The sequence below is a fragment of the Porcisia hertigi genome, chromosome 35, assembly GCF_017918235.1.
Source record: "Porcisia hertigi strain C119 chromosome 35, whole genome shotgun sequence".
Lineage (NCBI taxonomy): Eukaryota > Euglenozoa > Kinetoplastea > Trypanosomatida > Trypanosomatidae > Porcisia > Porcisia hertigi.
The window spans coordinates 811,263-838,690 of NC_090594.1; the positions used below are offsets into that span (position 1 = coordinate 811,263).

General features: G+C 56.9%; 3 protein-coding genes across 3 annotated transcripts; all 3 read left to right on the forward strand.

Annotated features, from left to right (window-relative positions):
• Positions 1-2,131: 2,131 nt before the first annotated feature.
• On the forward strand, positions 2,132-4,225 carry JKF63_01201 (uncharacterized protein; the record flags this gene model as incomplete). The annotated part of the gene is made up of 1 exon (XM_067897249.1): positions 2,132-4,225. One exon carries the CDS (start codon positions 2,132-2,134, stop codon positions 4,223-4,225), a length of 2,094 nt encoding a protein of 697 aa, XP_067753406.1.
• A 1,864-nt stretch (positions 4,226-6,089) lies between these two features.
• JKF63_01202 (uncharacterized protein) lies at positions 6,090-8,222 on the forward strand (the record flags this gene model as incomplete). The annotated part of the gene is made up of 1 exon (XM_067897250.1): positions 6,090-8,222. One exon carries the CDS (start codon positions 6,090-6,092, stop codon positions 8,220-8,222), a length of 2,133 nt encoding a protein of 710 aa, XP_067753407.1.
• A 3,661-nt stretch (positions 8,223-11,883) lies between these two features.
• On the forward strand, positions 11,884-26,697 carry JKF63_01203 (uncharacterized protein; the record flags this gene model as incomplete). The annotated part of the gene is made up of 1 exon (XM_067897251.1): positions 11,884-26,697. The coding sequence occupies one exon, from the start codon at positions 11,884-11,886 to the stop codon at positions 26,695-26,697; it is 14,814 nt and encodes a 4,937-aa protein (XP_067753408.1).
• Between the last annotated feature and the right edge of the window lie 731 nt (positions 26,698-27,428).

The window sequence follows — 27,428 nt, forward strand, 5'->3', positions numbered from 1 at the left end:
TGCTCTAAGGGATACACCACATGGCAACCGTGGCAGTGGGAGCGATTGAGCGGCGACTTGCGAAGAATGAACACTGCGGGGAGAAAAAAAAAGAGAGAGACCCCCTGCTCCTCTTTCTCCATGTGCGTTTGATGTGAGCAAGAGGAGACCAGTAGAGAGCGCCACAGCAGCCGCTGTTGCACATCAAATAAAAACGGCTCACATGTGTAGGTTCGAAGATATGCGTGCCCGTGTGTCTTTTGAATCAGCAGCGTCACCCCCGCCCCAACGCTTTCTCGTTATTTTTTTTCTTCTGATTCGTGCTTTGACCTGTCGCGTTTTTCTAAGCGCCCCCTGTGTTCGTATTGGCGTGTGTATGTGTGCGCGCGCTGATGTGCTCACTTCACCCTCTAGTCGTTTTCGCCCCCCCCCCCTCCTCCTCCCGCTCTCGTCACCCCATGATGATGATGAGATTTGATGCGACGGCCTTCCGGATGCCGTGTGGCAGTACATCTATGTATGTGTGTATATGTGCGCGTTTATTTCTGTATTTAGTGACTAAGGTGATTCGGTGCTTGACACACCTCAAAACAAGAGCTCCAACAGCTACAGAGCCAACAATTCCAAGTCACCTTGACATTCTCTCCCCCCCCGCCCTACCCCAATACACGTGAGCACACCCAAGTGCGTGATGGTCCATGCAACAATAGTGCCGGCTTCTCTTTGAATTTGCGCGCGTGTGTGCATGTGTTTCTCCAGAAGAGGGAAGATGGTCTGGTGCGCAACCCCCGACAAGTGTTGACCGCCATATCTTCGAAAAATCTCTCCAGAACTTCGGGGTGCAAATATTTCTCGATGCCGCCGCGTGAAATCAACGGGGGGGGGGGCGGCGGCGAGAGAGAGGGGGTAGGTGGGGCTCTAGATTGACAAAGGGGGGTGCGCTTTTCCTTATGGCCTTCTGTTTTTCCCCCTCTCTTGGAACTCGCCGCCCTGGAAAGCGGGGGATCGACCAAGATGTGGAGAAGAGGGAGCACCTACACACGTGTGCACAGGCGAAGGCTTTTCTACCTTTTCCATACCCCTTTGCTCCTCCTCCTCCACCGTCTTGTGTTGCCCCCCTCCTTCCCCCCCGCAATACGGCCCTTACCCCATTCACGCACACACACACAGTATCCTAGCAATTTCGTGAGTCTTACTCCTTTAACCCCTTCTCTCCCTTGGCTGATCTTCCCCCCCTTTCCCCCCCCCCTCTCCGGCTCATCACGCACGCGTTACCTTCTCTTTCCCTTCTCTCCTCCTCCCCCGTGAGTCTATCGTTGTGTGCACACTCTTTGCTTGTGTACTCTCTTTTTCCTTTGTTTTTTTGTGTACACGCCTTGTTAAATTTCTACATTTCTCTCGCCTTTTAGCTTTCTGTCTTCCTTATAAGCTCACATTAACCATCCAGGGTGCGCCGATCAGCACGAGGCCCATTAAGTCACGCAAGAAACGAGGGTGTTTCCTACGCACGTACGCGTAGCGGAAAGAGTGATTAGAACAGCCGCACCCCACCCCCCTCCTCCCCAGCCAACCAAAGAGCAACAAAAACCAAAACAGGTTGTGTTCGAGGAGCACTGAGCGTACTCTTTCTTCCTTGTCTCATTCGTTTGCGCCTCCTCAACTTCATTCTGGTCTTCCTCCCCCCCCCCCCCATTTTTTTTTTCAAGTCTATATATACATATATATATGTGTGTGTTCTCTCACGTCTGCACGTGTGCACTTTACGGATTTTATTTCCCTTCCGGCTCGCCCGCATTTCTTTATTTGTTTATCTTGTTTTTGGTTTAGTTGCTGTATTTATCTTTACTTTCTGTTGTTTCGCCGATCCCCCTCGTCCTTCTTTTGTTGTTGTTGTCGTGGTCGTGGTCGCGCCCCCGTCCCCCACCCCCGCTTTTCTCACACCAGGCCAAACAAGCGAACACAGCAACAAGAAAAAAAAAGAGGTGTGAACAACAGTGCCCCCCCCCTCAAAAGAAAAAAAGGAGCACCACAACAACAACAGCGGCGAAAAGAAACGCTACTTGCGATTTTTTTTTCACTTTTTTTTCTTGAATGACGCATTCGCTTGGCATTATCAGCGAAGCATACAAACCGACAACAGGTGTAATTCACAATGGCCACTATAGGGAACCAGCGTGTGATGGTATCGGTGCGCGTGCGGCCGATGCTGCGCGAGGGTGCTGTGAATCAACAACAGGAAAAATTTGAGCTGCAGGGCGTGCACCGTATCGGCGATAACGCCCTGAAGGTGGAGACGACGAGACCAGGCGAGCCAGCGAAGAGTAGTGTGTTTTCCTTCGACTACGTTTTTGATCAGGAGAGCACGCAGCTCGAGGTGTACGAAGACGCTGTAGTGGACATGGTAGATGCCGCGCTCGTGGGCGTGAACGCCACCCTCTTGGCCTACGGACAGACCGGCTCCGGCAAGACCTTCACAGTTCTTGGTGATGTGAAGCCGAACCCGCTTGAGAACGACCTGCTCACGACGAACAGTGGCATGTTCTTGCGCGTGCTGAGCGACTTGATGGACTACAAAATTCGTCAAGCCAAGAAGGGTTGGCATGTGGTGGTGGGATTAAGCTGTATAGAGATTTACAATGAAAGCATCCGCGACCTATTCGGTGGCAAACCTGGCTCGCAGCCGCCGGCGCTGAAGGCGGTCATGATTGGCGAGGACGTTCTGTTACCGTCTCTCATCATCAAAGAGATGACAACGCTGCAGGCAGTCTTCAGCGAGATTCAGTTGGCCATCGCGCGCCGCAAGAGCCGTGCGACCGACTCCAATTCACAGTCGAGCCGTAGTCACTGCCTCTTTTCTATTGATATCCTGCAGCAGGCGTGCTCTGCCGCTGCACCGTCGCTGGATATTCTCGATCCGTCAAAGAAGGGTAACGAGTCGAAGAAAGTCATTGCGGTTGACAAGAAGGCAGCAGCGGCTAATGGAAGGAAGAGCAGCAACTTGACCACCTCAGCGGAGGATCCGTCGCTGCCGGAGTGGGAGATGCCATTCCAGGGCACGGTCTTCCGTATTCCCGGCCAGAAGGAGCCCATCTACACGAGCAAGATCATCCTAGCCGATCTCGCGGGCAGCGAGCGTGTTGCCCGCAGTGGTGTTACTGGCGATGGTCTGACAGAGGCCACCTCCATCAACAGCAGCCTGACGGCACTGGGCAACGTGGTGCACAGTCTGCACGAGGGCAGCTTTGTCAGCTACCGCATCTCAAACTTGACGCGGCTTCTCAAGCCAACATTTTCGCATCCCAGCTCACGTGTGTTACTTTTGGCACAGTGCTCGCCCACGCAACTGACATACGATGAAACCGTCAGCACACTGCACTTTGCGAATAAGGTGAAGTGCATGAAGGTGACCACGACCACCGGCGCTGAGGCGGAGAAGCTGCAGTTCGACTATGTCGAATCTGCCAAGATGTACGATGCGCTGCTGGCGGACTTACACATCTTCGCCGCGGAGACGCAGGCGAAGACTGGCATCATTCGCCGTAAGATACCGCAGAATAACGGCCTCTACTACGATGCCTCCGCTGCTGGCAGGAACGGGAAAATGGAAAAAATGAAAGACCGCCGCGCGTCGGTAAATTTAACGGGAATGATGGCGGTGGCTCAGCAAGAGCGCGCACAGCTTCTGGACCGTCTTGAAAAAGAGAGGGCGGGGGAGGCGGCAGCATTGCAGCGATCCGTGGACGAGATGCGTAGCAAGTTGGTCAATGAGTACACGGACGAGGTGAAGGAAGTGAGAGAGGGAATCGCAGAGCAAAGGGCGCTGCGAATTCACTATGCGTCACGGAAAGTGCTAATAGAGTCGGTGGCTTGCAGCAACAGGATCATGGATAAAGAAGCGGAGGAGTGGGCTTCACTGGTGCTGCAGTATCTGCGAGAGCACCGAGTGGTATGTGAGAAGAGGCTGGCGGCAAGCTCTGGCCTCCTCGAGGCCGTGTCTCGCAATCTCAACAAACAGCGTCTGGCTGCTGCCTCGAACGAGATTCCAGAGACCGTCGAAGATGACCAAAAGTATGCCCTCGCCGCCTGGGCCCACTGTGCGGCGAAGCGCTTTTTCTCGAAGTGCATGGAGCTGCTCGAGGATCAAATGATTTTCTTGAGTGCGTCTCGTGGCAATGCAGTCCTTGAGAACTGGAAGAAGAAGAAAACTGCGCTACTGCGAAAGTTTCAAGAGGAAAATGTGGTGTGAAGACAGGGATGCGTGATGGTGCAAGCAGCTACTCGAGGCGAGGGCTGAAAAGGTGGGGAGAGAGGGAGGGAGGGTGTGTGTGGGTGTGGGTGTGTGTGGGGGGGGGTGGGAAGGAAAACTCAGGGGTGTGTAGCGGCCAGGGCGCGATTGTGGAAACACCGCGTCTAGCCCTAACTGCGTCTTCACGGTGCTTCCGTATATATTTATATATATATATATATTTATTTATTTTTATATGTTTTTTTTTTTTGGGGGGGCGGTGGAGGAAGGTGACTTTGGCCCCACCCTCTTCTTATTGCCTACATTACTCACTTTCGATCACAGAGGACGGTTTGTCGCAGTTTATCAAGCGGTTGATGAGCCCCTTCTCTTTTTTTTCCGTATTGTGTTTTTTTTTTTGCTCTCCTACTCCCGACCACTCCTCTTGGCGTGCTGCTCTCTACATATCAGTGTGTATATATATATATATATGCACTCGATCATCAGGAGTCGCGCAGCCCTTCATTTCTTTTTTTTCTCATAACCGCGCACACGCGACAAAATCGGGATCGAAAAGAAAGAAAAAATATATATATATAGCAAGGAGGAGGAGAGGGAAATGAGGGGGGGGGGCTGTACTTTCTTGCTCGGCTTTGCCTTTCTGCTTCACTCTCCTCCATTTGCGTTTTTCTTCCCTCGTCTTTTATCCATCATTGGCATTTTTTTTCCGCTCTGAGCATGCAGATACATGCCAACGGCCCCCCTTTCCCCCTCCCCCTCACGGTCTGCCCCTGTGCGCTCTAGTCTTTTTTTTTTATATGTCCGTATCCCCCTTTTTAGTTATCTCGTGTGTGTGTGTGTGTGTGTGTGTTTGTGTTTGTGTGAAGTATCTCTCTCCTTCACTATGATGTTGCCCTGGGGTCTTGGGACCGTTTTACTTTTATTATTGCCACCGGGTACTTGACCCCATTCCCTAGAATGCGCAGGGGACAGACTTGATACGTGAGTCTGCTCCACACATGTCGTGTATGTGTGTGCGTGTGTTTCTTTGCAGCACTCATAGCCTGGAGACACTGATGAAAGAAATTGTGGAGCTGCTCTTGCTACTGCGGTGGTGGCGAGGAAGGGGAGATAGTATCCTATCTTTGCTTTGGTGCAGGCGTGCATGGTCGCACTTGGGTGTATGAGGGTTCTCTCTCTCCATTAACTATGTTGTTCACGTGCTGCCTACTTTTCTGTGTTTGTGTGTGTGTCTGTGTGTTTCCTATTTACTCATCTATCTCTGTTGCTATTAGTAAAGTCCTTCTCGTTGTCCCCCCCCCCCCCCGCCCCCCTCCGCTGCGTCTTGATTACAACGGTGTGGTACTCACGGTTCATTCCCAACACCCCGAGTCCATCATACACTTAACACGCAACGATGCAAAATGGCCTCTGCCACGCGGGTAGCGCAACAAGAAAGGAAGCGACCGAGCACGGGTGAGCCAGAAATCCCGTCAGCGCTCTCAGATCTGCTCAGCTGACTCCTTTCTCCGGTTGGGTCACGTGGGCTCATCAACTCCTGGTGCTTTTCTAGTAAGAGACAAAAAAAACCGAGAGTCAGTGAAAAATGAGACGGTGTGTGAGTGGGGCAAACGAAGTGGGAAGGCGAAACTCGGATTCGGCCATGCTGGGTTGGCATCACAGAGAAACGAGTCCCCCCTTCCACCCTCTAGCACCGTAGTAAATTAGTGGCTTTGTGAAAGCGTGTGCATCTCCCCTGTGCCCCTCCCCCTCCTACCGTCAACTATGTTGGTTTCCCTCTTTTTCCCTTCACACGTACACTTTTACGCGTTGACTCATCAGCACCTCCGCTTGATTTTTTGGTATTCACCTGAAAAGCGGCAGGATGGCCTCTACCTGCACGTATATCGCCGAGTGGTTCCGTCACCACTTGTCGTCTGTTGTTACGTTCCAAAAACAGTTTGTCGATGACGTCTCTGAGAAGGTGAAGGAGCATAAGGCGCAGTTCGATCGACACGCCCGCGAGGTCAGGGAGAGGGCGGTGCGACGCCACCTGGATGCACTTGAAGAGAAGTACCTCTGTTGTGTATGCGGAAGAGGGGGTGAAATGCGCGAAGACGACGATGCTGTCTATGACACGTACTCCATGATTGAGCTGCCGCCACAGGCGGCACTGGAGGCTGCGGTGCGAGAGGAACTCGCAGACGCCGAGATGACGGACGAACGCATCAAGCAGCACCAACTCATGCTTGCTGATCGGCAGCGTTTCCACCAACAACCGTCTGCAGCACCAACAACAACGTACGACTGTAACGGTGGCATTCACTCCTCCGCTGACGCTTTCGTCGCACGGACACGCGGAAGCTCGGATTCGGCGATGAAGCAGGGGCAACTCAGAGGGGTAGATGTGCCCTCCTGGCGACAGCGTGAAGAGTCGGACAACCAACACCACCACGATGACCAAGAGAGACGCACCACCGACATCGCCTCTGATCAAAACGCCCCCAAATTATCCTCTCCAGACAAGCGCCCTGCGCGCTTCGCAGCCGCACGTGGTGGCCCGATGGGGATCCACAAGACAGACCTCGCGGTGATGGACCCTGACATGGTCGGTCCGCTCGACGTACGAAACACACTTTACAAGATTCAGCACGCAGTGCTTCACAAGGAAGCCCGTGTGCGCCGCAAGTCCTCAGCCGTGCACAAGGACAAGGGGCTGATGATGATTGAGGAGTCGGAAATAGATATTTTCTCCAACTTCTTTCAGCGGCCGCTTCACGGCTATCTGTGCATGGCGTGCTACACTTGTGCGGGACGTCGTCTCGACACACTCACACAGCAGATCCGCACCATTCTTTTCAAAGCCGAGCATCCAGTGCTACGCAGGTTGTCAGCTAAGGAGCTAGAGTCTCTGATCGTTGGCAATCAGTTCCCAGCCTCCCTCGCTCACAGCATAGTGTCTGCTCAGCAGTGCTGGGCTAGGCTGGCGGAGGAACAACGTATCGGGCTGTGTGGCCGAGAAGGTAGGATGGTGCCCGCGCAGGATCCCAACTCCGCTCTCGAGACAGAAGAGCGCATGAGCCCGATGTCGGAGCAGAACGATGCAGCATTTCAGATGACGACGTTGCCCGAACGGTGTATTTTGCTCCTCCGCAAAGAGGCGCGGTGCGGGGCCTGCCAGCGCCGCCCGGCGTGCTACTTTGAACAAAAATCTGTACTCTTTCTCTGCCAGTTCTGCACCGCCAGAGATCGTTTTTATCGCGAGCACGCGGTGTGCATAAACGATGAACCAATGAATTTGGTGCTGGCACGTCTCCTGCAGGATTTATCACACTACTACGAAGGTGTTCATCAGCAAAAAGAGCTCCGCCAAGCACCACTATCAGTGATAACTGAAGCACACACGGACCTATTCCCACTCACGGAAGTCATGTGTGAAAAGGAGGGTCTATTTTCCTGCCAGGCCCCGGCCGCCGCCGCGAACGGCAATCGTCAGAACTGCCGAGAAGTTGCCCAAGTGGAGCCAATCCTCAGCGCTGAAGCGCCGGCGCAGGGTGCCGGCGTGTCCATAGTAAGGCCCTGCACGTCAGTGGTTTCAACCCACCAAGTGGGCGGATCGGCGGTGCCACTCCAGGAACAGCGGAAACGGGTAGGAAGGACGATGATCAGTTTATTCGATGGAGTTACAGTGGAGGAGCCAGCGCTGGACCTCTTCAATACCACCGCATCAGCGTCTTCTGCAGCCGCTGTCCCAGACTTGTTCCAGTCTGCACCGGTGCCGCCGTCTCCGTCACCGCAGAGCAACGGAAGGCCAGCTGAGCAAGCAGGCAAGCCCGCTGCGGAAAACTCGCTTGGGTACAGTGCATCTGAAGCGATGCCACAGCACCCAACCTCCACAGGGAGAAACAAGGAGGATCTACAAAGCGAAGCTTCAGGACCATCGTTCACAGTGCCGGCCACGCAGTCTGCTCCGGACCTCCCCAAGACTCAGAACTCAGACTGGGAAAGCTGGTTCTGAAGAACAGTAAAACTACCCGGCGCTCATGACCTCTTTCTCGCGATCGAAGGGAAGGTCTTTCTGTGTGCGCCGCCCCAAAAAGTCTGCATGTTTTTTTTTGTAGTTTGCTTTGTGTACCGCAGTTGCTGCCCCCCCCCCACCCCCTCCTTTTTTTTCACCGTATTTAGTGGTTGCGTATTCATCCTTTCAGGCATCTGACGGAGCTCCTCTCTCTCCTTTTTCCCCAGGCCCTCCTCTTGCACGGGCGATTCCTTCCACGCCTTTGTCAGGTGTGGAGCGTGGCGTCGCTGGCCATTTGTTTCAGTTTTTTTCTCGCTGTGGTGGCGGAGGAAAAGTGGGCCAGAAAAAAATGGGGGAGATCGTGAAGTTGTGCGGAACCGACACCCCTCTTGATCTGCGGCGGGTGTTTACTATCGCTCGTTTTTCCCTCTAACCCCTTCTGCTGATGTAGCTGATGTTTGGTGACGCGGGACGTGTGCTGGCGCGCACACGCTGATGTGCCCTGCTACGGGGGTCGACTCTTGCGGCGTTGATCCTGTTACTGCGCACTGCATATGGCCCCTCCTTTCCTCTTGTGTCATATCACCACACACACACACACACACACACACACACGTATGTGCGATCGCACAAACGCGCAGATTTCCATGTACCCTCCACCGCCACATCCCTCTGTGAGGATCCCTCTCTTCTTCTCACGGACGTGACTGCATTATTCACGCACATGTGTCATTGCTACCCCTCCGCGCCCCACTCGCTTGTTCGTTTTTCAACTGCTGCGATCTCTCTACCCCTTCCCCCCGACTTGTTCGCCCATAGTGGTTTTACGTGTTGTGTCTGCGCCTCTTGGGTAGCGCGGGCTCTATTCTACATGCGTCATTCACGTGATCTCTCCTGTAGAAAACATTCACCAGTGCTTTCACCGCAGAAGGACGATCGGCGCGGTCTGTATTCTTTCTACATATACATTAATACCAATATACTTTATACAAACATATACATACATGTACATGTATGCAATCCCTATCCTCTATCCGCATGCACCCCCCCCCTACACACACACACACACACACGCACACACACACGGCTCTTACGAGTGGTTTTTTCAGTTTACTCATTTTTTTAGCTTGTGGTTCGCTCGCTTCTTGAGAAACCTCATCCCAGCGCCCCGGCATCCCCCTTTCCTCTCTTTCTCCCCCCCTCCACGCACACGTGAACGTTGAGTTGGCCGGAAGAGAAAGCTGTTCGGATAAAGATTTCTAGTATCAGCGCCCAATCCGTCTCGCTGTCCCCCATGAACTTTTCTCTGTGTTGCCTTAGCTGCTTCCCCTAGTTCTAGTCCTTTCTATGCTTCACCAAGTCTACAAGGAATGGTACGACGTTGGTCCCGACACGTGAGGACGCTGCCACGATAGTCTTTACAGCTCTAAAAAGGCAAGAGCTCAGACACCTTGACTACGGAAGTGCCGCAACCCCCCCCCCTTTGGCGGCGATGTGTGGCATTACCGCAGTGTACAATTGACCTTTGCTGCTGATCCATTCCTCCGGGCCAGGATACGGTGCGTCGGACCTCAGGAAGAGGGGGCTCGTGCAGCTGGCGTCTGCTTCTCAGTTCCCTTGGTCACCATTGTAGGTATATGTATATCCACATATTTATATATATCCGCGGCCGTGCTACAGCTGACCGTCGACCACGAATACCACTTCGTCTCCGCTTATCCTTTCATTTGCTTTGATCATCCGCATTCATGCGTGAATGCTGAGTTTGTGCGTGGTGGGAGGCTCTTTCACCAAAACCCTCACCCCCCTTCTCTCCCCACTTCACCACAACGTAGCGCCGAGTTGCTTTGTTGCAGCTGTGCCCCCAGCCCGGCGTTCACTGCACCGGCAGCTCTTTACACGCCTCCCCCCCCCCCCCCCCCACCGCATCGGGGAGTAACCTCTGTGTTGTGTAAGTGTGCGCTACAGTTTCTGATGGAAACAGCCAAGGGTCATCGCAATGGGTCCTACAGAAATGTTGAACCTTTCAAAAAAGAAGGACTACAGTCAACAGAGCAAATACATCCACCCCCCCACTTTCACAGCGCTGGCGACACCTCTTTTGCGGTCGGTGCCGGCAGTGCTGCTGCGACGAGGGCCGCACCTACTCCTCCTCCTCTTTTTTTGTGTTACGTTTTTCGCAACACCTGACTTGCTCACAGTGCAGCAAACATACAACGACCTTGGAAAGGTCAGGCCCCCGTGCTCTGTGTTTCGCGTTGTCCACTGTGATTTGGTTTTGCCGCTTTTTACGTTTGCATTTGGGGCGCCGGTGCGGCACAACGTGTGGGATCTTTACACCACGGCCAGCGGTGCCGAGAACTGGACAGCACCAGTGTATTGGGAAGGCCAAGCACCCCTGTGCCCTCACCGCGACCTGGCGTGCTCCACCGAACTTGAAAGCCCGGCTGATGCGTGTCGTCAACAGCTGGCACATGGGTTCTCGCGCTGCAGTGGCACCACGACTAAGTGGCTCAAAACACGGACGTCACTCGCACGAAACACCGCGCCGGAAGGCGCCGAAGAGGCTCTGGTGGCTCATCGCATCGGTGCGTCAAGGCAATGTCCCGACCATGAAGCAACCAGGGCGGCGACTTTGCGGGGGCCCTCTGTGCTAGGCTCTTCATGGTGTCACCGCCCTGATCTTCTCCATGGCGCGCCCCTCTCTCTCGCTGAGTGGTTTTCGCCGCGACGTCAACCATACTGGACATCAAGCCGTATGGACAGTGCGCCGCGCTCGGTCGTGAACGGCAGAACGAGCTCTTCTGTGAGTAATGAAACGGCACATACTCTCTTCTCCACCAGCATTGTGAACGGTACTCCGAGGATTCTCCTCGTAGAGCCGTCTGGCGCGATCGGATACGGCGCGACACTCTCACCTCTTGTGCTCGTGGGTGTCTATGGTGCTGCGATATCGTACATTTACGTCGACGGGGTCCTCATTTCCCCAGCAACGATGAAATCTGTGTACGAGCTGCATTTGCCCAGTATTCCAGCCCATCCCTCTCCCCCACAACGTGGGCTGCTGCACTGCCGCAGGCCGTCTCGGGGTTCCGTGAACACAACATTGGATTGCGAAGACCCTTCTCTTGTGAAGCCAGTCGAAGTAACCATGACCTTTTCGACTCGTAAAGAAACGAGGAACGGCGCTGTGGCTGGGTCGACTGCGCGGAACGTTACAGTTGTCTTGGACGGCAAGGAGGGTCGTCCATACCTGGCTCGTCATATCACCTTTACGCCAGTGCTCCTGTCATTGTCGACGCAGGTTCGCGTGATGCGACGACGAGCCACCTTTACAAGTGATAAGGACAATGATATGTGGGTCGTCTTTTCCACGAATCCAGGCTTGGCGAGAACCCCCCCTCGCCTGCGGGGCAGCGAGAAGCAACAGATGACTGTCCTACTCCATCCACAGCACACCCGCATCGCTGGGCAACCGCAACAGGACTCCGAGGCTCGCGTGCTCCGCTTCAGTTTACAGTTATCGCCCTTTACTTTCACAGGTGTGGAGGTCATTGCTGGACTCCCTGCAGGCGGTCATAGCACCTCGCCGCTGCGGGATACAACGTGGTGGTCAAGTTGCAGTCTGCAAGCAGTGTATACTTATGCCTCGAAAGACAACATGACGTCAAATCTTTCGTTCCTTTGGTCTGTCGGCGAGGTCACAGGCGACCTTGCTACAACCACGGTGGTGCGCTCCGTTGAGGCGGAATCCGAGTCGTACGGGCTCAACGTTGTGCTGCCCTCCCTCTCGCACGCGGTGCATACAGTGACGATGCCCGCAACGTACAACGTTGTACCAAACAACGGAGTGCGCTTTGTGAATCAGGATTGTATGTACACACGGTGGTACCACAACCTGTACATCCGTGGCGCGTACCCGCGCTCTACGTTAGTCCACAACGAAGACATGATGGCAACGCTGCGGCCTTTACGCCTACCGAAGCTTGACAGCGTCTCCAACCCCTACTACACGTCTATGGACAACTCGCTGAGCGAATGCCAAGTGAGCGGATCCGATGAAGACGCAGACATGCTCTTCTGTCGCGCGTCGATGACCAGCGTTCCATACAACTCCGCCGATGTCAGCAACTTACAAAAGACGAACCCAATGGATACCTGCGGCGGTGGTGTAGTGATTGGCATCTACACGGCTCGAAACATGACCCCTGCCAAAGCTGCCAACGCCGTAGTGAACTGGGGTGATTGGGAAATCGATAAAGGTGTTACGAAGGTAGTGGGGTTCCCGGTCACGCTAGCGGTCAACAGTTTCTTCCGGCTACCCACAGTGCTGGAAGCAGCGCCAGAGGGTTTGCAGTCGCTGAGGGAGAGTGCCGCCGCCGCGCCGTCCCCGTCTCCTGGGAATGGCGATTGGGTCATACTTCGCTTCTCCTTCATTTATCAGAGCGTATTGGGTGGGATTTTTTTCGTGCACTGCGACGGAAGCGCTGCCGACATGCAACTTAGAATCCGCACTGAAAGCCACCACGACACGGTGGTGCGCGCGCACTGTCAACGAAGCGCGAGCCCGGCTTCTCCGTTTAGGCACACCATTTTGGACACACCTTTCGCGTCAGAGAGAAAACTCTACATCAACGGAAGCTGCACTTTTCCTCTGGCAGTCTTGGGGGACGCTGACGCGATGAACGCGGCGTTCTGTGGAGTCTCACTAGAGGCGAAGACCGTTTTTTTGCCTTTTGAGTCGTGGGGGGGATCTCGGCTTCCGCCATACGCTGTGTACGAGATGCGTACTCTTGTTATGATGAACAGCCGCGGCGCCCGCCTCTCGCTTCCCCGTGCAGAAGCAGCGTACACGGTGGAGCTCCGCGTCTCAGAGAGCACGACCACGCCACCCCTCGCATCTCTTTCGCTGCCAGTCCTTTACTCGGATAAGGATTGCTACGAACTGCCGTGGTGGGTGGTAGAGTCCGGGGCACAGAACACGGGTGCCGCGCCCGCTGGCCAGCGGTGGGGTGGCCTTGGTTACACACACCAGTCATTTATCGTTGTTGCAGATGAGATGGACGGCGAACACCGTTACTGTCACCATTTCGTCGCTTTCCGCCTACCCGATGAACTGGGCGGCGTGAATTCGTCGTCTGGTGCCGGTATAGATGTAGACGGAGCACATGAGGTCTCTCCGCTGTGCCCGGGAAAACTGACGCTGGAGATCCGTGCGCTCAGCGAGACTGCGCCCCCCGTACTGACGCAGCGCGTCTTTTGCGGCCCTCGCTCCTTTTTCATGGATCCCATCACACCTCTGCAGATGCGCGTTCCCCTGATCGAGGTTCCGCGGCTCGTCGATTTGGATGCGCTGATACCGGACACAGAACGAGGCTACTTGGTGTACCAGTACTGCATCGATGTTTCCTTTTACGTAGTAAACAACGGCTTCACCGGGGCCTACGCGCAGGGTGGGCCGCTCGTGTACACTGTTGTCGACACAGAGAACGCTCCGTCGAAATTCTGCCCGCGGGTCAGCGAAGTGACGCCAAACGAGACGACGACTGTGGCGTTGCGCGATACCGTCTCGTTTCATGGAGAAGACCTTCGCTACTATAGCGCGAACCATTCACAGCCCATTTCGGGGGCGCACTTTACTGTGCACCTGGCGGCAGTAGAAATGAGCAGATGCGAAGGACTATTCGCCGTCAAGCCGACCGGCGTCTTTCCTGGGCTGTCGGCACATCTCACCAGTGATACGACACTGGCGCTTCGTATCACCGCTGATGCACCGGGCGGGTGGTTCAACATGACGATGACTCACGGAGATCTAGGAGAAGTATTCGTCGACTGTGGTCTCTCCATCCGCATCAAGAGTAGGATCACGTCTCTGAAACCCTCAGACGTGGTGACCCCCGTTGGTGGAACGGTGATCCGGATGCGAGGAGTAAACCTGCCTATGTGGGGCGGCACAGACGTGACGCTGACGATTGGTTACGCAGCCCCCAATTCATCTCGCATACCACCCAACTGCCGCGTCACCTTCTCCCTCGCCACACTCATGGAGTTCGTCACGCCAAATATTTCAGCGGAGAGGATCCCCGGCCTAGCAATTCGTCACACGGAGGATACGAACAGCGATCTGTACTGGCTTCCCGTGAACTTGACCACGTACTACACCGACATCCACGACCGCCGCCGTGTATTCCAGAGCCTGAACGTGGACACTGTCGAGAACGGCGCTGAACTTCTCTCAGTTGTGTTCCGCGTCACCAAAATGCGCGTGACGAATGTCTGGCCCCTCACCGTCTCTTGCATGGAGGAGGCGCCCACATTCCATATCCGCGGAGCTGGCATTGTATCCCACTCGGTGCTCCTGTGCAACATAAACAATCTCAACTCGCCGGACAAAACAGTCTGTATCGTATGCCTGCCTCGGGGCTTCTCGTCGGTGGAGTTGGTGTGCGACGCACTTACGCCGCTTTCAGCTGGTCGATACCGGGTATACGTCTCGGACCGCGCTCTCGAGGGGGACTCCGGCTTCAACATCGCATCAGTCTGTCGAGTGGACACAGTCCAACCAGATTATATTTATCCGTATACGGAGGGTGTGGAACTCTCGCTGGTAGGCCAGTGGTTTGCACCGTGGTCTGTGCCCGTCATGACTGTTGTCGCCATCAGCAGTGGCGTCATGCAGACCTACGTGGTGAAGATAGTGGAGTTCACAACGGCAAAAATCAGCTGTCTCGCGCCCGATTTAAGCTGGATGGATGAGAAAGGTGGCACACTGTCGCTGGAGGTTGCTTACGCTGGCGGAACGCTAGGGTGCGATCTGCGGTGCGCAGTGCGACGGGTTCGAGTGTTGTCCAAGGTGCAGATGCCACGCATTGAATCCTTCACACCATACACCGGGCAGGCCCCGTTGTGGATTACGATCTACGGCTCGGGGTTCACCAAATTGGCCCATTCACCCGCCCTGCCACGGTCGGTGCGCGACATCAAAACTGGTTCCGCCACCGCCGCTGACGACTCCCTAGCGGCAGTGTCAGAGCAGGAAACCTATGTGGACGTCGGCGCTGGTCCGTGTCTCATTGTAGACATGCTGAATACGCGTATACTGTGCAACCTCAAGGATCCGTGTGCGAACCTGCAGGCATACGCCTCGCTTCGCCTGGTCTCGCGGGGCCACGGCACCACTAGTACCGTCAGTGAAAACTCGCGCAGCCTCTTTTTTAATTGCGAGATGCGAGTGACGGGCGTCTCGCGTGCTGTTGGATCTATCGCTGGTGGGCAAGAGCTCAACATCACCGGTATCGGTTTTCCTCCAGACCCGGCACAAGTGACGGTTACAGTCGCGGAGACGGAGTGTCATGTGATGGCGGCAAGTACAACGCGAATCACTTGCACGACGGCCATGAGTGCAGAGACGATGTGGTCACGCAGTGGACCGGTGCAGGTGTACAACCGCGCCAACGCGCGGCAGAGCACTTGCTGCTTCTACACCTTCTCCGCTGACATAACACCAACACTGACGTCGGTGTCACCGACAACCGCCGCTGGGGGCGCGCGTTTGCTTCTCTTCGGTACCAACTTTCCGTACACCGACGCGCCGGGTGAGGGAGACAGCGGCATCCACTACACTCATGGTGGGATGATGATGGCCTCGAGGCAGCCCTCCGCGAACGCGGCGATGTTGGTTCTTTTCGGCTCCAGGCGGCTGGTGGTAACCAACATAGAAAGTAGCACTCGTGCATCCGTTACGGTGCCACACGACTACTTCGGTTGCGACTACCTCTCCATACACGTTCCCGGTGTGGGCAACTCCCCGCGCTTTACTGAAAGTCTCTTCACGGTACTGATGATGCCTGCCGTTACGATACCCAGCGCCGGTGGATATCGCGGGCGCGTGTCGATGCGGCTGGTCGGCACGTCCCTGGGGTCAAACCGCTCAGCTGGACAGGTTGAAGAGCTATTTCGCGTGTACGTTTGTGGTAGACAGTGCGACATTCAGCGCACGAGCGGCACCGGCGAACTTGTCTGCCGAACCCCATGGTACATGGATGAGGAGCTGGTCAAGCTCTATCGCGGCTCCCTGACGTTTTCAAAGCTGCTAGATGGTTTCACGGTGCATGCACGAGGTTCTCCTACGTCATCCGACAGCACAGACCCTTCCAGGGCTGCTGAAGCATCGGTGAACACGTTGTATGACGGCTGGGGCGACGCTACGGCGCTCTTCACCGGCGCCGCCAGCTCCACGCACGCGCACGCTACCATTACCTCTGTTGTGAACATCGTCGCGTCGAGCTTGTTTCTTGTACTGGAGGCCCACTTGCACTCGCGCCTGCTGCTGTACAGCGTCAGCCTTACTTTTGCACCGACGACGCCGAGGGCGAACGCGCTTGACTTATCTAACGCGAGATGTCGCGTGAAACTTGCGACACCGCAGGCGGAGGCAGCGACGCTTTTCTCTGCTGACGCGAACCCACTGAATGCAAGCATGTGGAGATCAGAAAACTCCGATGGTGCCCCTGATGCTCGCTACATGTGGCCGCGTCTGCAGCTGGGCACCAACACACTACATTTCGCTCTCCTCGAGCACCTCCCTACCGCCGCCTACGTCGGTATCGAATGCGAGGGAATGCCTGTTAACACCCTGCAGATACAGGAAGCGGCCGTTGCGGGGTATCAGGTAGGCCTGCACCCCGCCGGTGGCAACTGCCCGGTAAACATCCGCACTCAGCAGCGTGTCGATCAGCCAATCATGAACTCATGCCCCAGTCGAGTCGGCGCGTCTTGTCCACTCTTTCAGTATCGTTTGAGCCTCACCCCCGTAGTGACTCGTTACCATCCCGTCGCGGCGCTGACAAGCGACATCGGGGCACGCATTACCCTCTACGGCATCGGCTTCGGCAACGACTTGGGCGCCGTAGCGGCGGTGGTGCTGGACAAGGCTGCCTGCACACCGCTCTCAGTGGCGGACACGGAACTTGTGTGCTCCATGGAAGGGCGGGTGTCATCTCCTCAAGCGTGGCAAGTTCGTTGGTCGGATGAGAGCCGACGCGGTGAGGCGATGCTACTCAGCGCACAGCCGTTCTACGCTGCTGTCTTGTGGTCGTCTTACCTGGCCTGGATGGGGGCAGGGCTGCCAAAGGAAGGCAACATTGTTGTTCTCGAGGGCAACACAGTCATGCTTGACATCACACCGCCGCCCCTTTCGGGCATTCTGCTCGGCGGGGTGCTCATCATCTCTGATGACGTGGATGTGGAGCTGCGCCTTGGATACCTGGCTATCACCGGAACCGGCGCCCTCATCGCTGGCAGTGCCATACAGCCACACCACCACCGATTCACCATCACCCTCGCACTAAACATGTTCCAGCATGACCCGCTCCACTACAGGGACGACATTCTCTCGCTTCATGAGGAGACGGCGCAAATGGATGAGCCGTCATACAGCAAAATGCTCAATGTGTACGGGGGCACCCTGCAACTGCACGGCGCCCCACCGAATGTATCGCGGGCGCGGCTGGCTCATCCGGCGAATGTGGGCGACACCAGTGTGACGGTCGACCAGTGGGTACCCTGGGCCGAAGGCGACACCATCGCAATCGTCACGAAACACGACCCAGACCCGACCCACATGGAACAGCGCGTTATTGTGGGACGAGAGGCGAAGGTGTCGCACACCGTACTTTTCTTCGAAAGCAACGCACCACTGCGCTACAGCCATGATGTTCATGTGCAGCTGGGCACAGAGCCCAAAACGGGTAGTGGTGGTCGTAGTAACCACGGGAATGGTCGTCGGCTCAGTGGTTGGGAGGAGAACTGGAATAGTGTTTACACCGCCTCGACTGGGACAGAGGTGGTGTACCTGTCGCGCACAATTGTGATTCGCGGAGATGAGATCAGCCCATTATCGGAGGTGGGAGCGTCTGTGTGGCTGCGAAACACCACCAGCTCCTACTTGGAGCACGTCGAGCTGTACCGCACGGGGAAACGAGGGACTCGGAAGGGGTACAGTCTCTGGCTAGACTCCCTGAGCTTTCCCGCCAACCAGGTCGTGCTAAAGGACGTGGTGATGCACGATGCGTACTACCGTGGGGTCGTGCTGGAGGCCACCCGCCGCACAGTGGTGAGCGAGCTGACTGTCTTGTACGCAGACGGATACGGTGTTGCGGCCATCGGTGCGACCCACGAGCGGCTGACAGTGACTGACAGTTTTCTCTTTGGTCTGTACGGGAACAGCGGCGGCCTGGACACCGTCGCCGCTGGCCTCTATGCCAGTTCTGCTGATGTTATTTTGCAGAACACCGAGATCTGCGTCAGCGAGGGACACGGCGCCTGGTACGCTCTACGCTTTTTTTTTGTCGCGGCGCAAGCACCCACCTGCCCAGCTCAGAACCGGCTAGGCGCCATTCGTGGCAACAGTCTGCATCACGTTCGGGGACACGGCCTTTTCGTGTTTCCTCTTCAGTTCAACATGGCGGATCGCTGCCAGCTTACAGCGAACATCGCTGTCGCTAATGATCCCGAGCAGGTCAGTGCTGCAGCGATGGCGGCGGCGGCGACGCCTATGAAGTGCGCCGGAGAAGTGAGTGACCAGCTCATCTTCAGCTGCGGGCTTTACGGTGTCTACCTGCCGCCGTCCAGTGGGTATGCGGTCCGCCACAGCGCCATCGTCGACTGTGGGGCAGCGTCTTTCTTTCTGGATTACATCACAAACATAACAGAGGTTGTCGATACGTTCCTCGCAGGCGTGCTTCCAGACAGCTCTTGCACAAGTCACACCGCCCTCGGTGCACTGTCTTCCAGCGAGGGGGACGACAAAAGGAAGCCGCACGAGCGCAGGAGCGATAGGGTGCGCTGCCGAGAGAAAAATCGCTCCGCTATTGAGGCGCGCCACGGAGGTCATCTCTTCCTCGCCTCCATCATCGTTGGCGACTTTATGGATGGCACGGCCCTGCAGCTGGCCATCCTGGCTACTCCGTCTTCTAAGGCGACCAGTTACCCCGCAGGGAGCTACGCTGCAAGGCGCAGTGGCCACCTCACTCTGCGGTTCTTCAACTTCAGCGCAGTGGATGGGGCGTATCTGAGGCTGCTATTGGCTGGACGGGTGGCACTACATGACGTGGACGGGCGAATGTCACAGTTGAATAAGACCACCATCTTCTTGCACAGCCACGACATGGTGGCCGAAACAGCGCCGATGTATTGCGTACATGTTCCGAGCGCCCAGAGCCGGGGCTTACCCTGGTCGGGGCTTTTGCCCGTGGAAACAGCGAAGGGACACGGTAGAGTTGTTTGGGCTCAGGGCCGTGGGCGCAAGCACACGCCTGCCGGCGGCAGAACTGAGATTGAGTTGTCTACTGCATTGTCTGGTGGTGATGGTGGAGGCGAGGACAGCGCAAAGGTGCTTCACAGTTCTCGTGACAGGAGCGATGCTAACTTTACGCGGGAGGAGCTTTGGATGTGTACAGCACCCTCCAAGCAGCTCTCGCTTCTTTTTGTCGAGGTAGCCTCTGCGTCTGCCTCGAGTGAGGATAAGCACCAGCCATTGTGTCACTCGGTGGCAGTTGAGCTGCGCGAAGGCGATAACTCGCCGACAAACCTGCTCATGAATTTAACCGCGAGTGCGGGTGGAGCTGCTGTATCGGCCACGTCCTTCTACCTCCTCACCCGGGACGATTTTCCCCCGAACGGGGAAGATGCGGAGTCAAGGAGAGCACCGAAAAGCCGCGCCTCTCCGGTATGGCATCCACCGATCACAGATATGGCAGGCAACGCGATTTCGACGGCCGCGGGCGCCGGCTTTTACACCCTTGAATCATCGACCAAGCTGCTCCTCACGTTCCGCACCGCCAGTGGCTCTCTGTGCTACCCAACAGAGCTCTCTATCAAGGTGGACACATCCTTGCCGTGGCCGACTGCAGAAATGCTTCTGCAAGTGCGTGTGTCACCGAATACGCTCTACCTTCAACCTCGACCCGGTACGCAGACCCTTTGCCTGGCACCACCGCTGATGGGGGAGGTCAGGTGGCAAGCGGGGGAAGTGAGGGACAGCGATGACAATAGCGGTGAGTCCCCCGCTGCACCGCTAGCTCCTCATCGTGCGAGCAGCAGCGCAGGTCAAGCGGTTCCTCCGCACGCGGAGCCGGTGGGCAGCCGACCTGGAAAAAAAACAGCAAGGGTTCTCGCGACACCGCCGGCAACCGAATCAATCACCACGTGGCTCAGTCTCGCTCTCAACCCCCTTTGTGATGGCTCGGTGATCCGAGTTAACAACAGTGGTCTGTGGAGCTCGTCACCCTTACTATGGGCGGATGTGCAGCTGGCAATGTGTGAGAAAGTGGGAGCTGAAACCACCGGCTGCGCCGGACCCCACTTCCCCTATCTTCGTGCTTTTACAAAGGAAGACCCATCCGACCGGTTTGCGCCGCACACCTCGTGGTACTCGCTGGCCGCGTGGGAAGGAGGCCGTGCACCGTGGGGGCACGATGACGGGGAAGAGGATGAGCCAAGTGGGGAGCAGGCGGTCTTCGTTATTCCATACGGCACCCGTGTCCAGCTTCACCTAGAGAGAGCAGTTCGTGTGCCAGGTGTGCTTCTCGTGGTTGGTGAGTTGCTGGTGACGGTGGCACCAGCCGCGACAGCCTGCACCTCCTCCTCCTCTTTGAGTGAAGGAACCACCCCGCCATTGGTCACATTATCCATGGGAACACTGATCGTGGTGGGCAAACTGAATGTTTCCGCACCCGACGCGATTGCACCCACTCTTCGTATTGCCCTCGGCGCCAAGGGCGCGTCATCAGCCCCGTATCAACTCGATGCTGAGACGAGGGTTTATCCGGGAACCTTCTATGCTGCTGGGGAGGTGACCCTGGCTGGGCTTACGGACGCACCGACAGTGTGGCGGGCGACGAGTGCGGCTCGCGCTCACACCACAGCCCTTCCTGCCCTCGCGAGCAGTGCAGATATGAGTCGCTTACAAGATTACTGCACGCGACTGGTGCGGCTGGAAGCAGGCGCGGCAGTTCCTACTGTGGCGTCGCTCAGGGCAGCTGTCGACAAGTGCGTGACTGCGTCGAGCCTGCACCTGCCCTTGTGGATGCACAGCCAGGCGGTTAGTGGAGACGCGCTCGTGGGGTTGCGCAATGGAAGTCGCATCGCTGTCACAAGCGGATCATCTCGGATGAACGATGCCGAGGTGAATACGGTGACCGTAAACGCGATGGGGAGGCGCTTTGTTGAGCTGGGCAAGAATGAACAAAGCAGTCGCATCCGAGTTGTCGTCGCGACGCCCAGGCTGGCCGCCACCGCGTCGGTGGCTACAGCCTGGAGCCACAAACACGGCGAAGTCTACGCGCACGACGAAAGCCCTCGACTGGGGACAGAGGGCATTTACAGCGAGGTGGTGGGGTTGTCGAAGACGATTGAGCTCGAGTGTGACGCACCGCAGAAGTCGAGCGAATCGGGCTGTATGCTCCTCGTTACACGGCAGCGTCACCCTGTTGGCCTCTTCCCCGCACCGCGCTTTCGCGCGTCTGGCGTGAAAATCCGTCACTTCGGCAAGCGCGCTCAAGGAGAGGCACCGTCAATGGCAGTGGTGGCACCTTTGACCTTCCTGCCGGCCCTCTATGTCAACGTGTCCACAGCTGTGAGTGGCGACGACAGCGTGCACTACCGCACCAGTAAGCAGAGCTGGTCCGCTGCCGGCTACGCCGTCTTGGCGGGGTGCGTCATCGAGGACAGCTACGCCACTGCGCTTTATACGGACCGTCGAAACACCCATCTCTTCATGGTAGATTCAGCCGTTTGGAACAGCGACGGCGGTGGGGTGCGCCTCGATGGCAGCGGCATTGGTGTCTTTATGATTGATGTCGTCGTCGCTGGAACGCGGTACGCGCGTGGCGCCTACTTCGGGGGCACGAGCGATCGGCCCGAACCTGTGGGTTTGCAATCGGCAAGGTGGGGTGAAACGATGCCGCTGACGTTGAACGATACTCGAGTGTCGTCACTCTGCAGTGTTCTTTTAAATCACTCGCACTCGTCGCGGCCATCGCCGCTCATCTCGGGTGAAACCAAAGCCCGGCTCACCGCTGCCATGGTTGCACCATTCATGAAGAATGTGGTTGCGGCTGGGTCGGAGAGTGAGGGCTTTTGTGTTCCGTGGGATGGCTCTGGGGGACCGGGTGGTATGGCCAACAACACTGCACATAGCAGTTTCATTGGACTCTTTCTGTTCCGCGCAACAGCGTCGATGGCGGAGGCAGGCGTTGTGACTCTAGGAGGCAGCGCGACAGCGCAGCGAGGGAAGGGCAGCTCAGCCACTTCAACAAGAAAACACCACGACGGCCATGCTTCCCACATAGATGTCGGTGCACAAGCGACACCGAGCGTACATCATTCCTTCGTGGCGGACCCGTTTCGCAACAGCATCAATGCGGAACCAGCGAACAGTGATCCAGGCGACGCCGCGACTTGCTTTGCGCGATGGACTCTTTACGGCAACCGCTTCCTCGGAGTGTTCAGCAGTGGTCACCAGAATATAACCATTACCGACTCAGACATCTTCGCGAATCCCATCGGCGTAGCTCTCGCCGTTTACCCCGGCGCACTGAGTGGTAGCAGCCGCATCTTCTCTAGCTACATTGCCACTTTCCCCGGATGCAGCGCTACCGCCACTGCTCTCACGGCTGTGCAGGAGTGGGATGTGTGCCAGTTCAGCGCCTACGCCAAACCTTCTTGGACTCCGCGCGGATGCGGACCGATTACTTTTGTGGACCAGTCGTACCACTATGCTGCCGTGCTCGCCTTGCCCTCATACGAGTATGTTCCGCTGTCGTACAGTCGCCGGAAGCCCGTCACGGTGCCGAGCGGGCCGCTGCTGGAGGCCGCCACAAATGGTCAGTTGGAGCTCGAAAACATCCTCTTTGGTGGCGTAGGAGAACTGACTCGGTGCGCGAACACTGCTTGGTCGAACACGGAGAACCCCTCCAGTTTCTCACTGCTCAGCGCAGCGGTCATGGGTGCAGGCTCTGATTACACCCGCAGCAGCGCCTCCCTGGGGTCTATCACCCTCTCGCAGGTGCAGTACGCTTCTTCTTGCGCGCCAGCTCTAGCGTCCTCGGCACGCAGTGCGGAGTCGGATGCGAGCCCCTCCCTCCCTCCCCGCGCCAGATTGACGACGTCTGTATTGCGACTACGTCCCAAAGCGGCACGGAGGTTTGCGCCACGGGTGTGGCAGCCATCGCCAGGCGATAGATTAGACCACAGCGAGGGCCCCAATCGCGCCATCATGTACGCGGTGAAAGGTGACAGCAAGCCAGACAACCGCAGCGGCATCGATTCCACTCCTGTCGACATCGTAGCGAGGCAAGCTCTTCAAGCCAATGACGAGAATCCCTATGGCATGACAGTGGTTTACGACATGGACGGCAGCGCCTATCATCAACTGGCCGACTCACGGTGCTATGTAGCGCGCAGTGCGTCGAAACACAGCTCCGCAGCGGCGATTCTTGGCTCCATTTGCATTGTATCGCCATGGACGCAGGGAGACTTCTTTGTGTGCCCCATAACAGCCTCCTTCCATCAAGTGCGGCTGCAGAGCCTCGATGCAAGGAAAGTGCTGGCTTCGCTGATCGGGCGCGTCTCGCTCACCATATCGCGCGCATCGACGCCGGAAACAGCCGCGCAAGACGTGCTTGGCTCCACGGTCGCTATGACGATACTTCGGGCGGATGGGCCGCTGAGAGGGCCCGATACCGACACGATTCGCCACGCCCTCTCTGACACCTCTGCTGCCCAGATTGCTTTTCAGGTACCCCTTGGCACGGCGGTCAGCATCGTGGTGGAGCCTGACGCCTACCCAGAAGCCCTGCAGGTGGCTCTCAGCGCGTGCACCGCGCCTACTCCGGGCAGTCAGGCGGTGACGCTACTGAGGCTGCCGCTCATGGACGAAGACATCACTTTGCACGTGTGGTCTGCGCGCAGCAGGACACAGCTGGCGCCGGCCAGCGGCGTGCGCAGCTTTTCGATGAACACGGACACCACGTCCACCACCGCCGCAGGCATCGACCCCCCCCTCGCCTCTCACATCCCGACCGCGAACGCGCCGCTGCCGCCCGGCGAGGCGACTCGGTGGTTTCGATACACTGATGAAAGCGGCACCGCAGGCACACCCGGGTCCGCACTTCTTCTCCAGGTGAAGTGCGGGGCTCATCTGCGAATTCATCAGCTCGTGTACGGCACTGTTATGCTCTACGCGCCGGAACACCATGACATCGTCACTCAACGGCTGCTGCAAGCTGGACCAAGTATGACGGTGAGGCAGCTGGTGCCCCCCGACCTCTATCCTGACTCTCAGTTAGAGCCCTACATGACTCGCCTGCGCATCACAACGATGTCCACATATCCTGATCCGAGTTTGGATGTGGGAACATGGCTCACCCTGAAAGTGGAAGCAGTGGACCACATCGACTACAACACTAGCGCTGCTACCGCAGTCATCGACTCCTTTTTGGACCTGATTGGTGCAGATACAAGCTTTTATGCCACACACATTGCCTCTACCGCAGCAGTGCCGCTGGCAACCTCCCGGCGAGCCCTGCAGGGTCGTCTGCGCCGCGTGAAGCTGTCCGTTCACCCCACAGAAGCAGCAGCTGGCGGGACTGATTCTCGGCGCACAATTAAATGGGCATGGAGTGGGGGGGAGTGGCACAGCAGCGATAAAGAGACCACCGCCAGCGGCAACCCCTTTCTTATGGTGGGTGGGCTTCGTTTTGGGGTCCTTCTTACCATGCCAGTGCTGCTGCCCTCTGAGCGAGCGCAGCTGAAAGCCATTCTCCAGACTGACCTGTCCACAGTGCGGCCGGGATGGGGTGCGAAAGTCTCACTCGTTGTCTTTGTAACGGCAGTAGCAGTGATCCTCCTCCTCCTGTTTGTGTACGCGGCGCTGCGCGCGGCTCTGCCCTCACTAAAGTTTTGGGCAGACAACACAGCTGAGCCTCGGAGATGCGCGGGTATGTCAATGGGCATATCGGCAGGGAATTCCGCGCTAGGCTCTGCTTCTGCGACTTCACTTGGACGCGACAAAGCAGCCGTACCGCCGATGTCGGGGAGCAGCACCTTCGCGGAGCCTGCAGTAGTGTGGATGGCAGGAATTCTGCGCACGGTGCTGGTTGCTACGCTCGACAAGTGCGGTGTCACGCGGAGTGGCGAGCAGGTCAGGGCGAGGCCCAACCACCCCGTCCCCGTCTCCTTCCTGACGAGGCTCCTGCCGTTTGGAAATCTAGCCAAACCGAAGGGTAGTGGCGCGTCAAAGACGGTTACGCGGCAGCTCTTTCTTTTGCCAGACTACAACGTACTTGGCGCAGGTTCATCCTGTCGGACAGGTCGCAGTGGTATGACGACGGTGCCGCCGGTCGGACTCAAACGTTCCGCGACTGCACGCCTTTCCGATCCCCATCGCACTTATGCGGGGGAGCGTCAGCGCTACGCCAATCAGTGGCGTATCGCCCATCAAGCAATGAGGGCGCTAACCCAGCGCAGCGTCGCCGACCGCACGATAACTTCTCTGGTCGTACGTAAAAGCACTCCGGCGAAAAGTCCGGCTCACGGTGCTGACGCTGTGTCCCCCGGATCACCGGCTAATTCGCGGTGCACGGCAGAGTCACTCTCCGCTCCAGCGACGGTTCGACCTGCACCATTGATTACGCCGTTACACTGCGATGGTGGTGGTGCGTTCGGGCACCAAACCACCGCCACAGCTAACCATCGTTTTGAGGGCGGCTCTTCGTGGCAGCGTTCCACCCCCGGTGCATCGTCAGGCAGCGGATCGGCACGATCCGGGGGGACAGAAGCCGTTCTTGAAGAAGGAAGTGGTCGCGATACAATGTCGCGCCCCCCTGACCCCGAGTGCATCATCCCAGTTCGCTTCCCGCCTCTTCCTCCGTCCCCGTCGCCACACATATCCCCGAGTCTTCAAGACCGAACCGCACCTGGTGGCCTTGCGTCACATCAGAGCTTGTATCTCCGCCCACACCCGCTGGGCAGCGATGTCCACTCTACCGGGCCACCAGGCGGATTGTGTGCATCGTCATTCAATAGCAGCGACCCAGCCGCAACGCAAACAGCAGAAACACCGTTACACCCGCCAGTAGTGATGCCCGTTGCTCTCCAGTCTATTCTCAGAACCTCTCTTCTCAGCGGCAATGCAACGAGGAGCTCGTGCCACACAGACGCCAGCGCCATCTCCGCCACTCCCGCTAACATCTTCGCTAGAACACCACCGCTGGTGCAGACCCCAGGTCTTCCAGAGAGCACACATCAGGTGCTCCGAGGCCGCGGACAGATCTTGTTCACCACCCCGAGTGTAGATTCACCCACAAGAGGAGCACCGCAACGGGCATTACGATTCGGCATGAATGTCACGCTTAGCCCCAGACACCAGGTCGACTACCATGATGAAAATGCTGCATTTGAAAAATCAGGGTAGTCAAGGCAGCATTGCAAGAGGAGCAGGAGGGGGGAGGGGGGGATAGCGTCATAGTGTCGTGGGGTGATCCTCTCTTCACTCCTAGTAATACCCCGTTGTCGCGTTTCCCCGAGTGTTTGCGCGTGCATATGTCGACCAGCGCGTCTTCCTCGTGGCCTTGAAAAGAAAGGGGGCTTTTATAAGGCCAGCCTGAGGGGGGGGGGGGACGCACGGGAAAGATGCACTGCGCAGGTATTCCCGTCAGCCAAAGCAAGAATAGTGGTGAGATGACTTTCCGTCCTCTATGCAGGTAAAGTAAGAGGAGATTGGATAAAAAAATATGGCATGTATAGGAGCCTCTAACTCGCTCGGCCTCCGTCCCCGCCCTTCGCTAGCGTCCTGTGGTTTGAATGCTTTTTCCACGGGGTAGCCACATCACTCTGAGCGCCGCATACTTTCTCCTCCCTCCACCCTCCACCCTTTTTTCATTCTCCTTTCTCCTCCGCGGCGGGGGAGGGCGAACTACACTGGATGACAGCAACCCCTTTCCTTCAGCACATACAACCGCCATCAATCGAACTCTACACTGCTGCGAGCTGAAGAAAATCTGCTTAGCCCGCACTCCCTTGAATCTATTTCTCACATTTTACGCTGCACGCACGCACACGCACACGTCTCAGCACACAGGATCAACATAAACGAAGGAAAGACCGAGCTCTCTCCTTTTTTTTTTCATAGGGAACGCTTGAGGT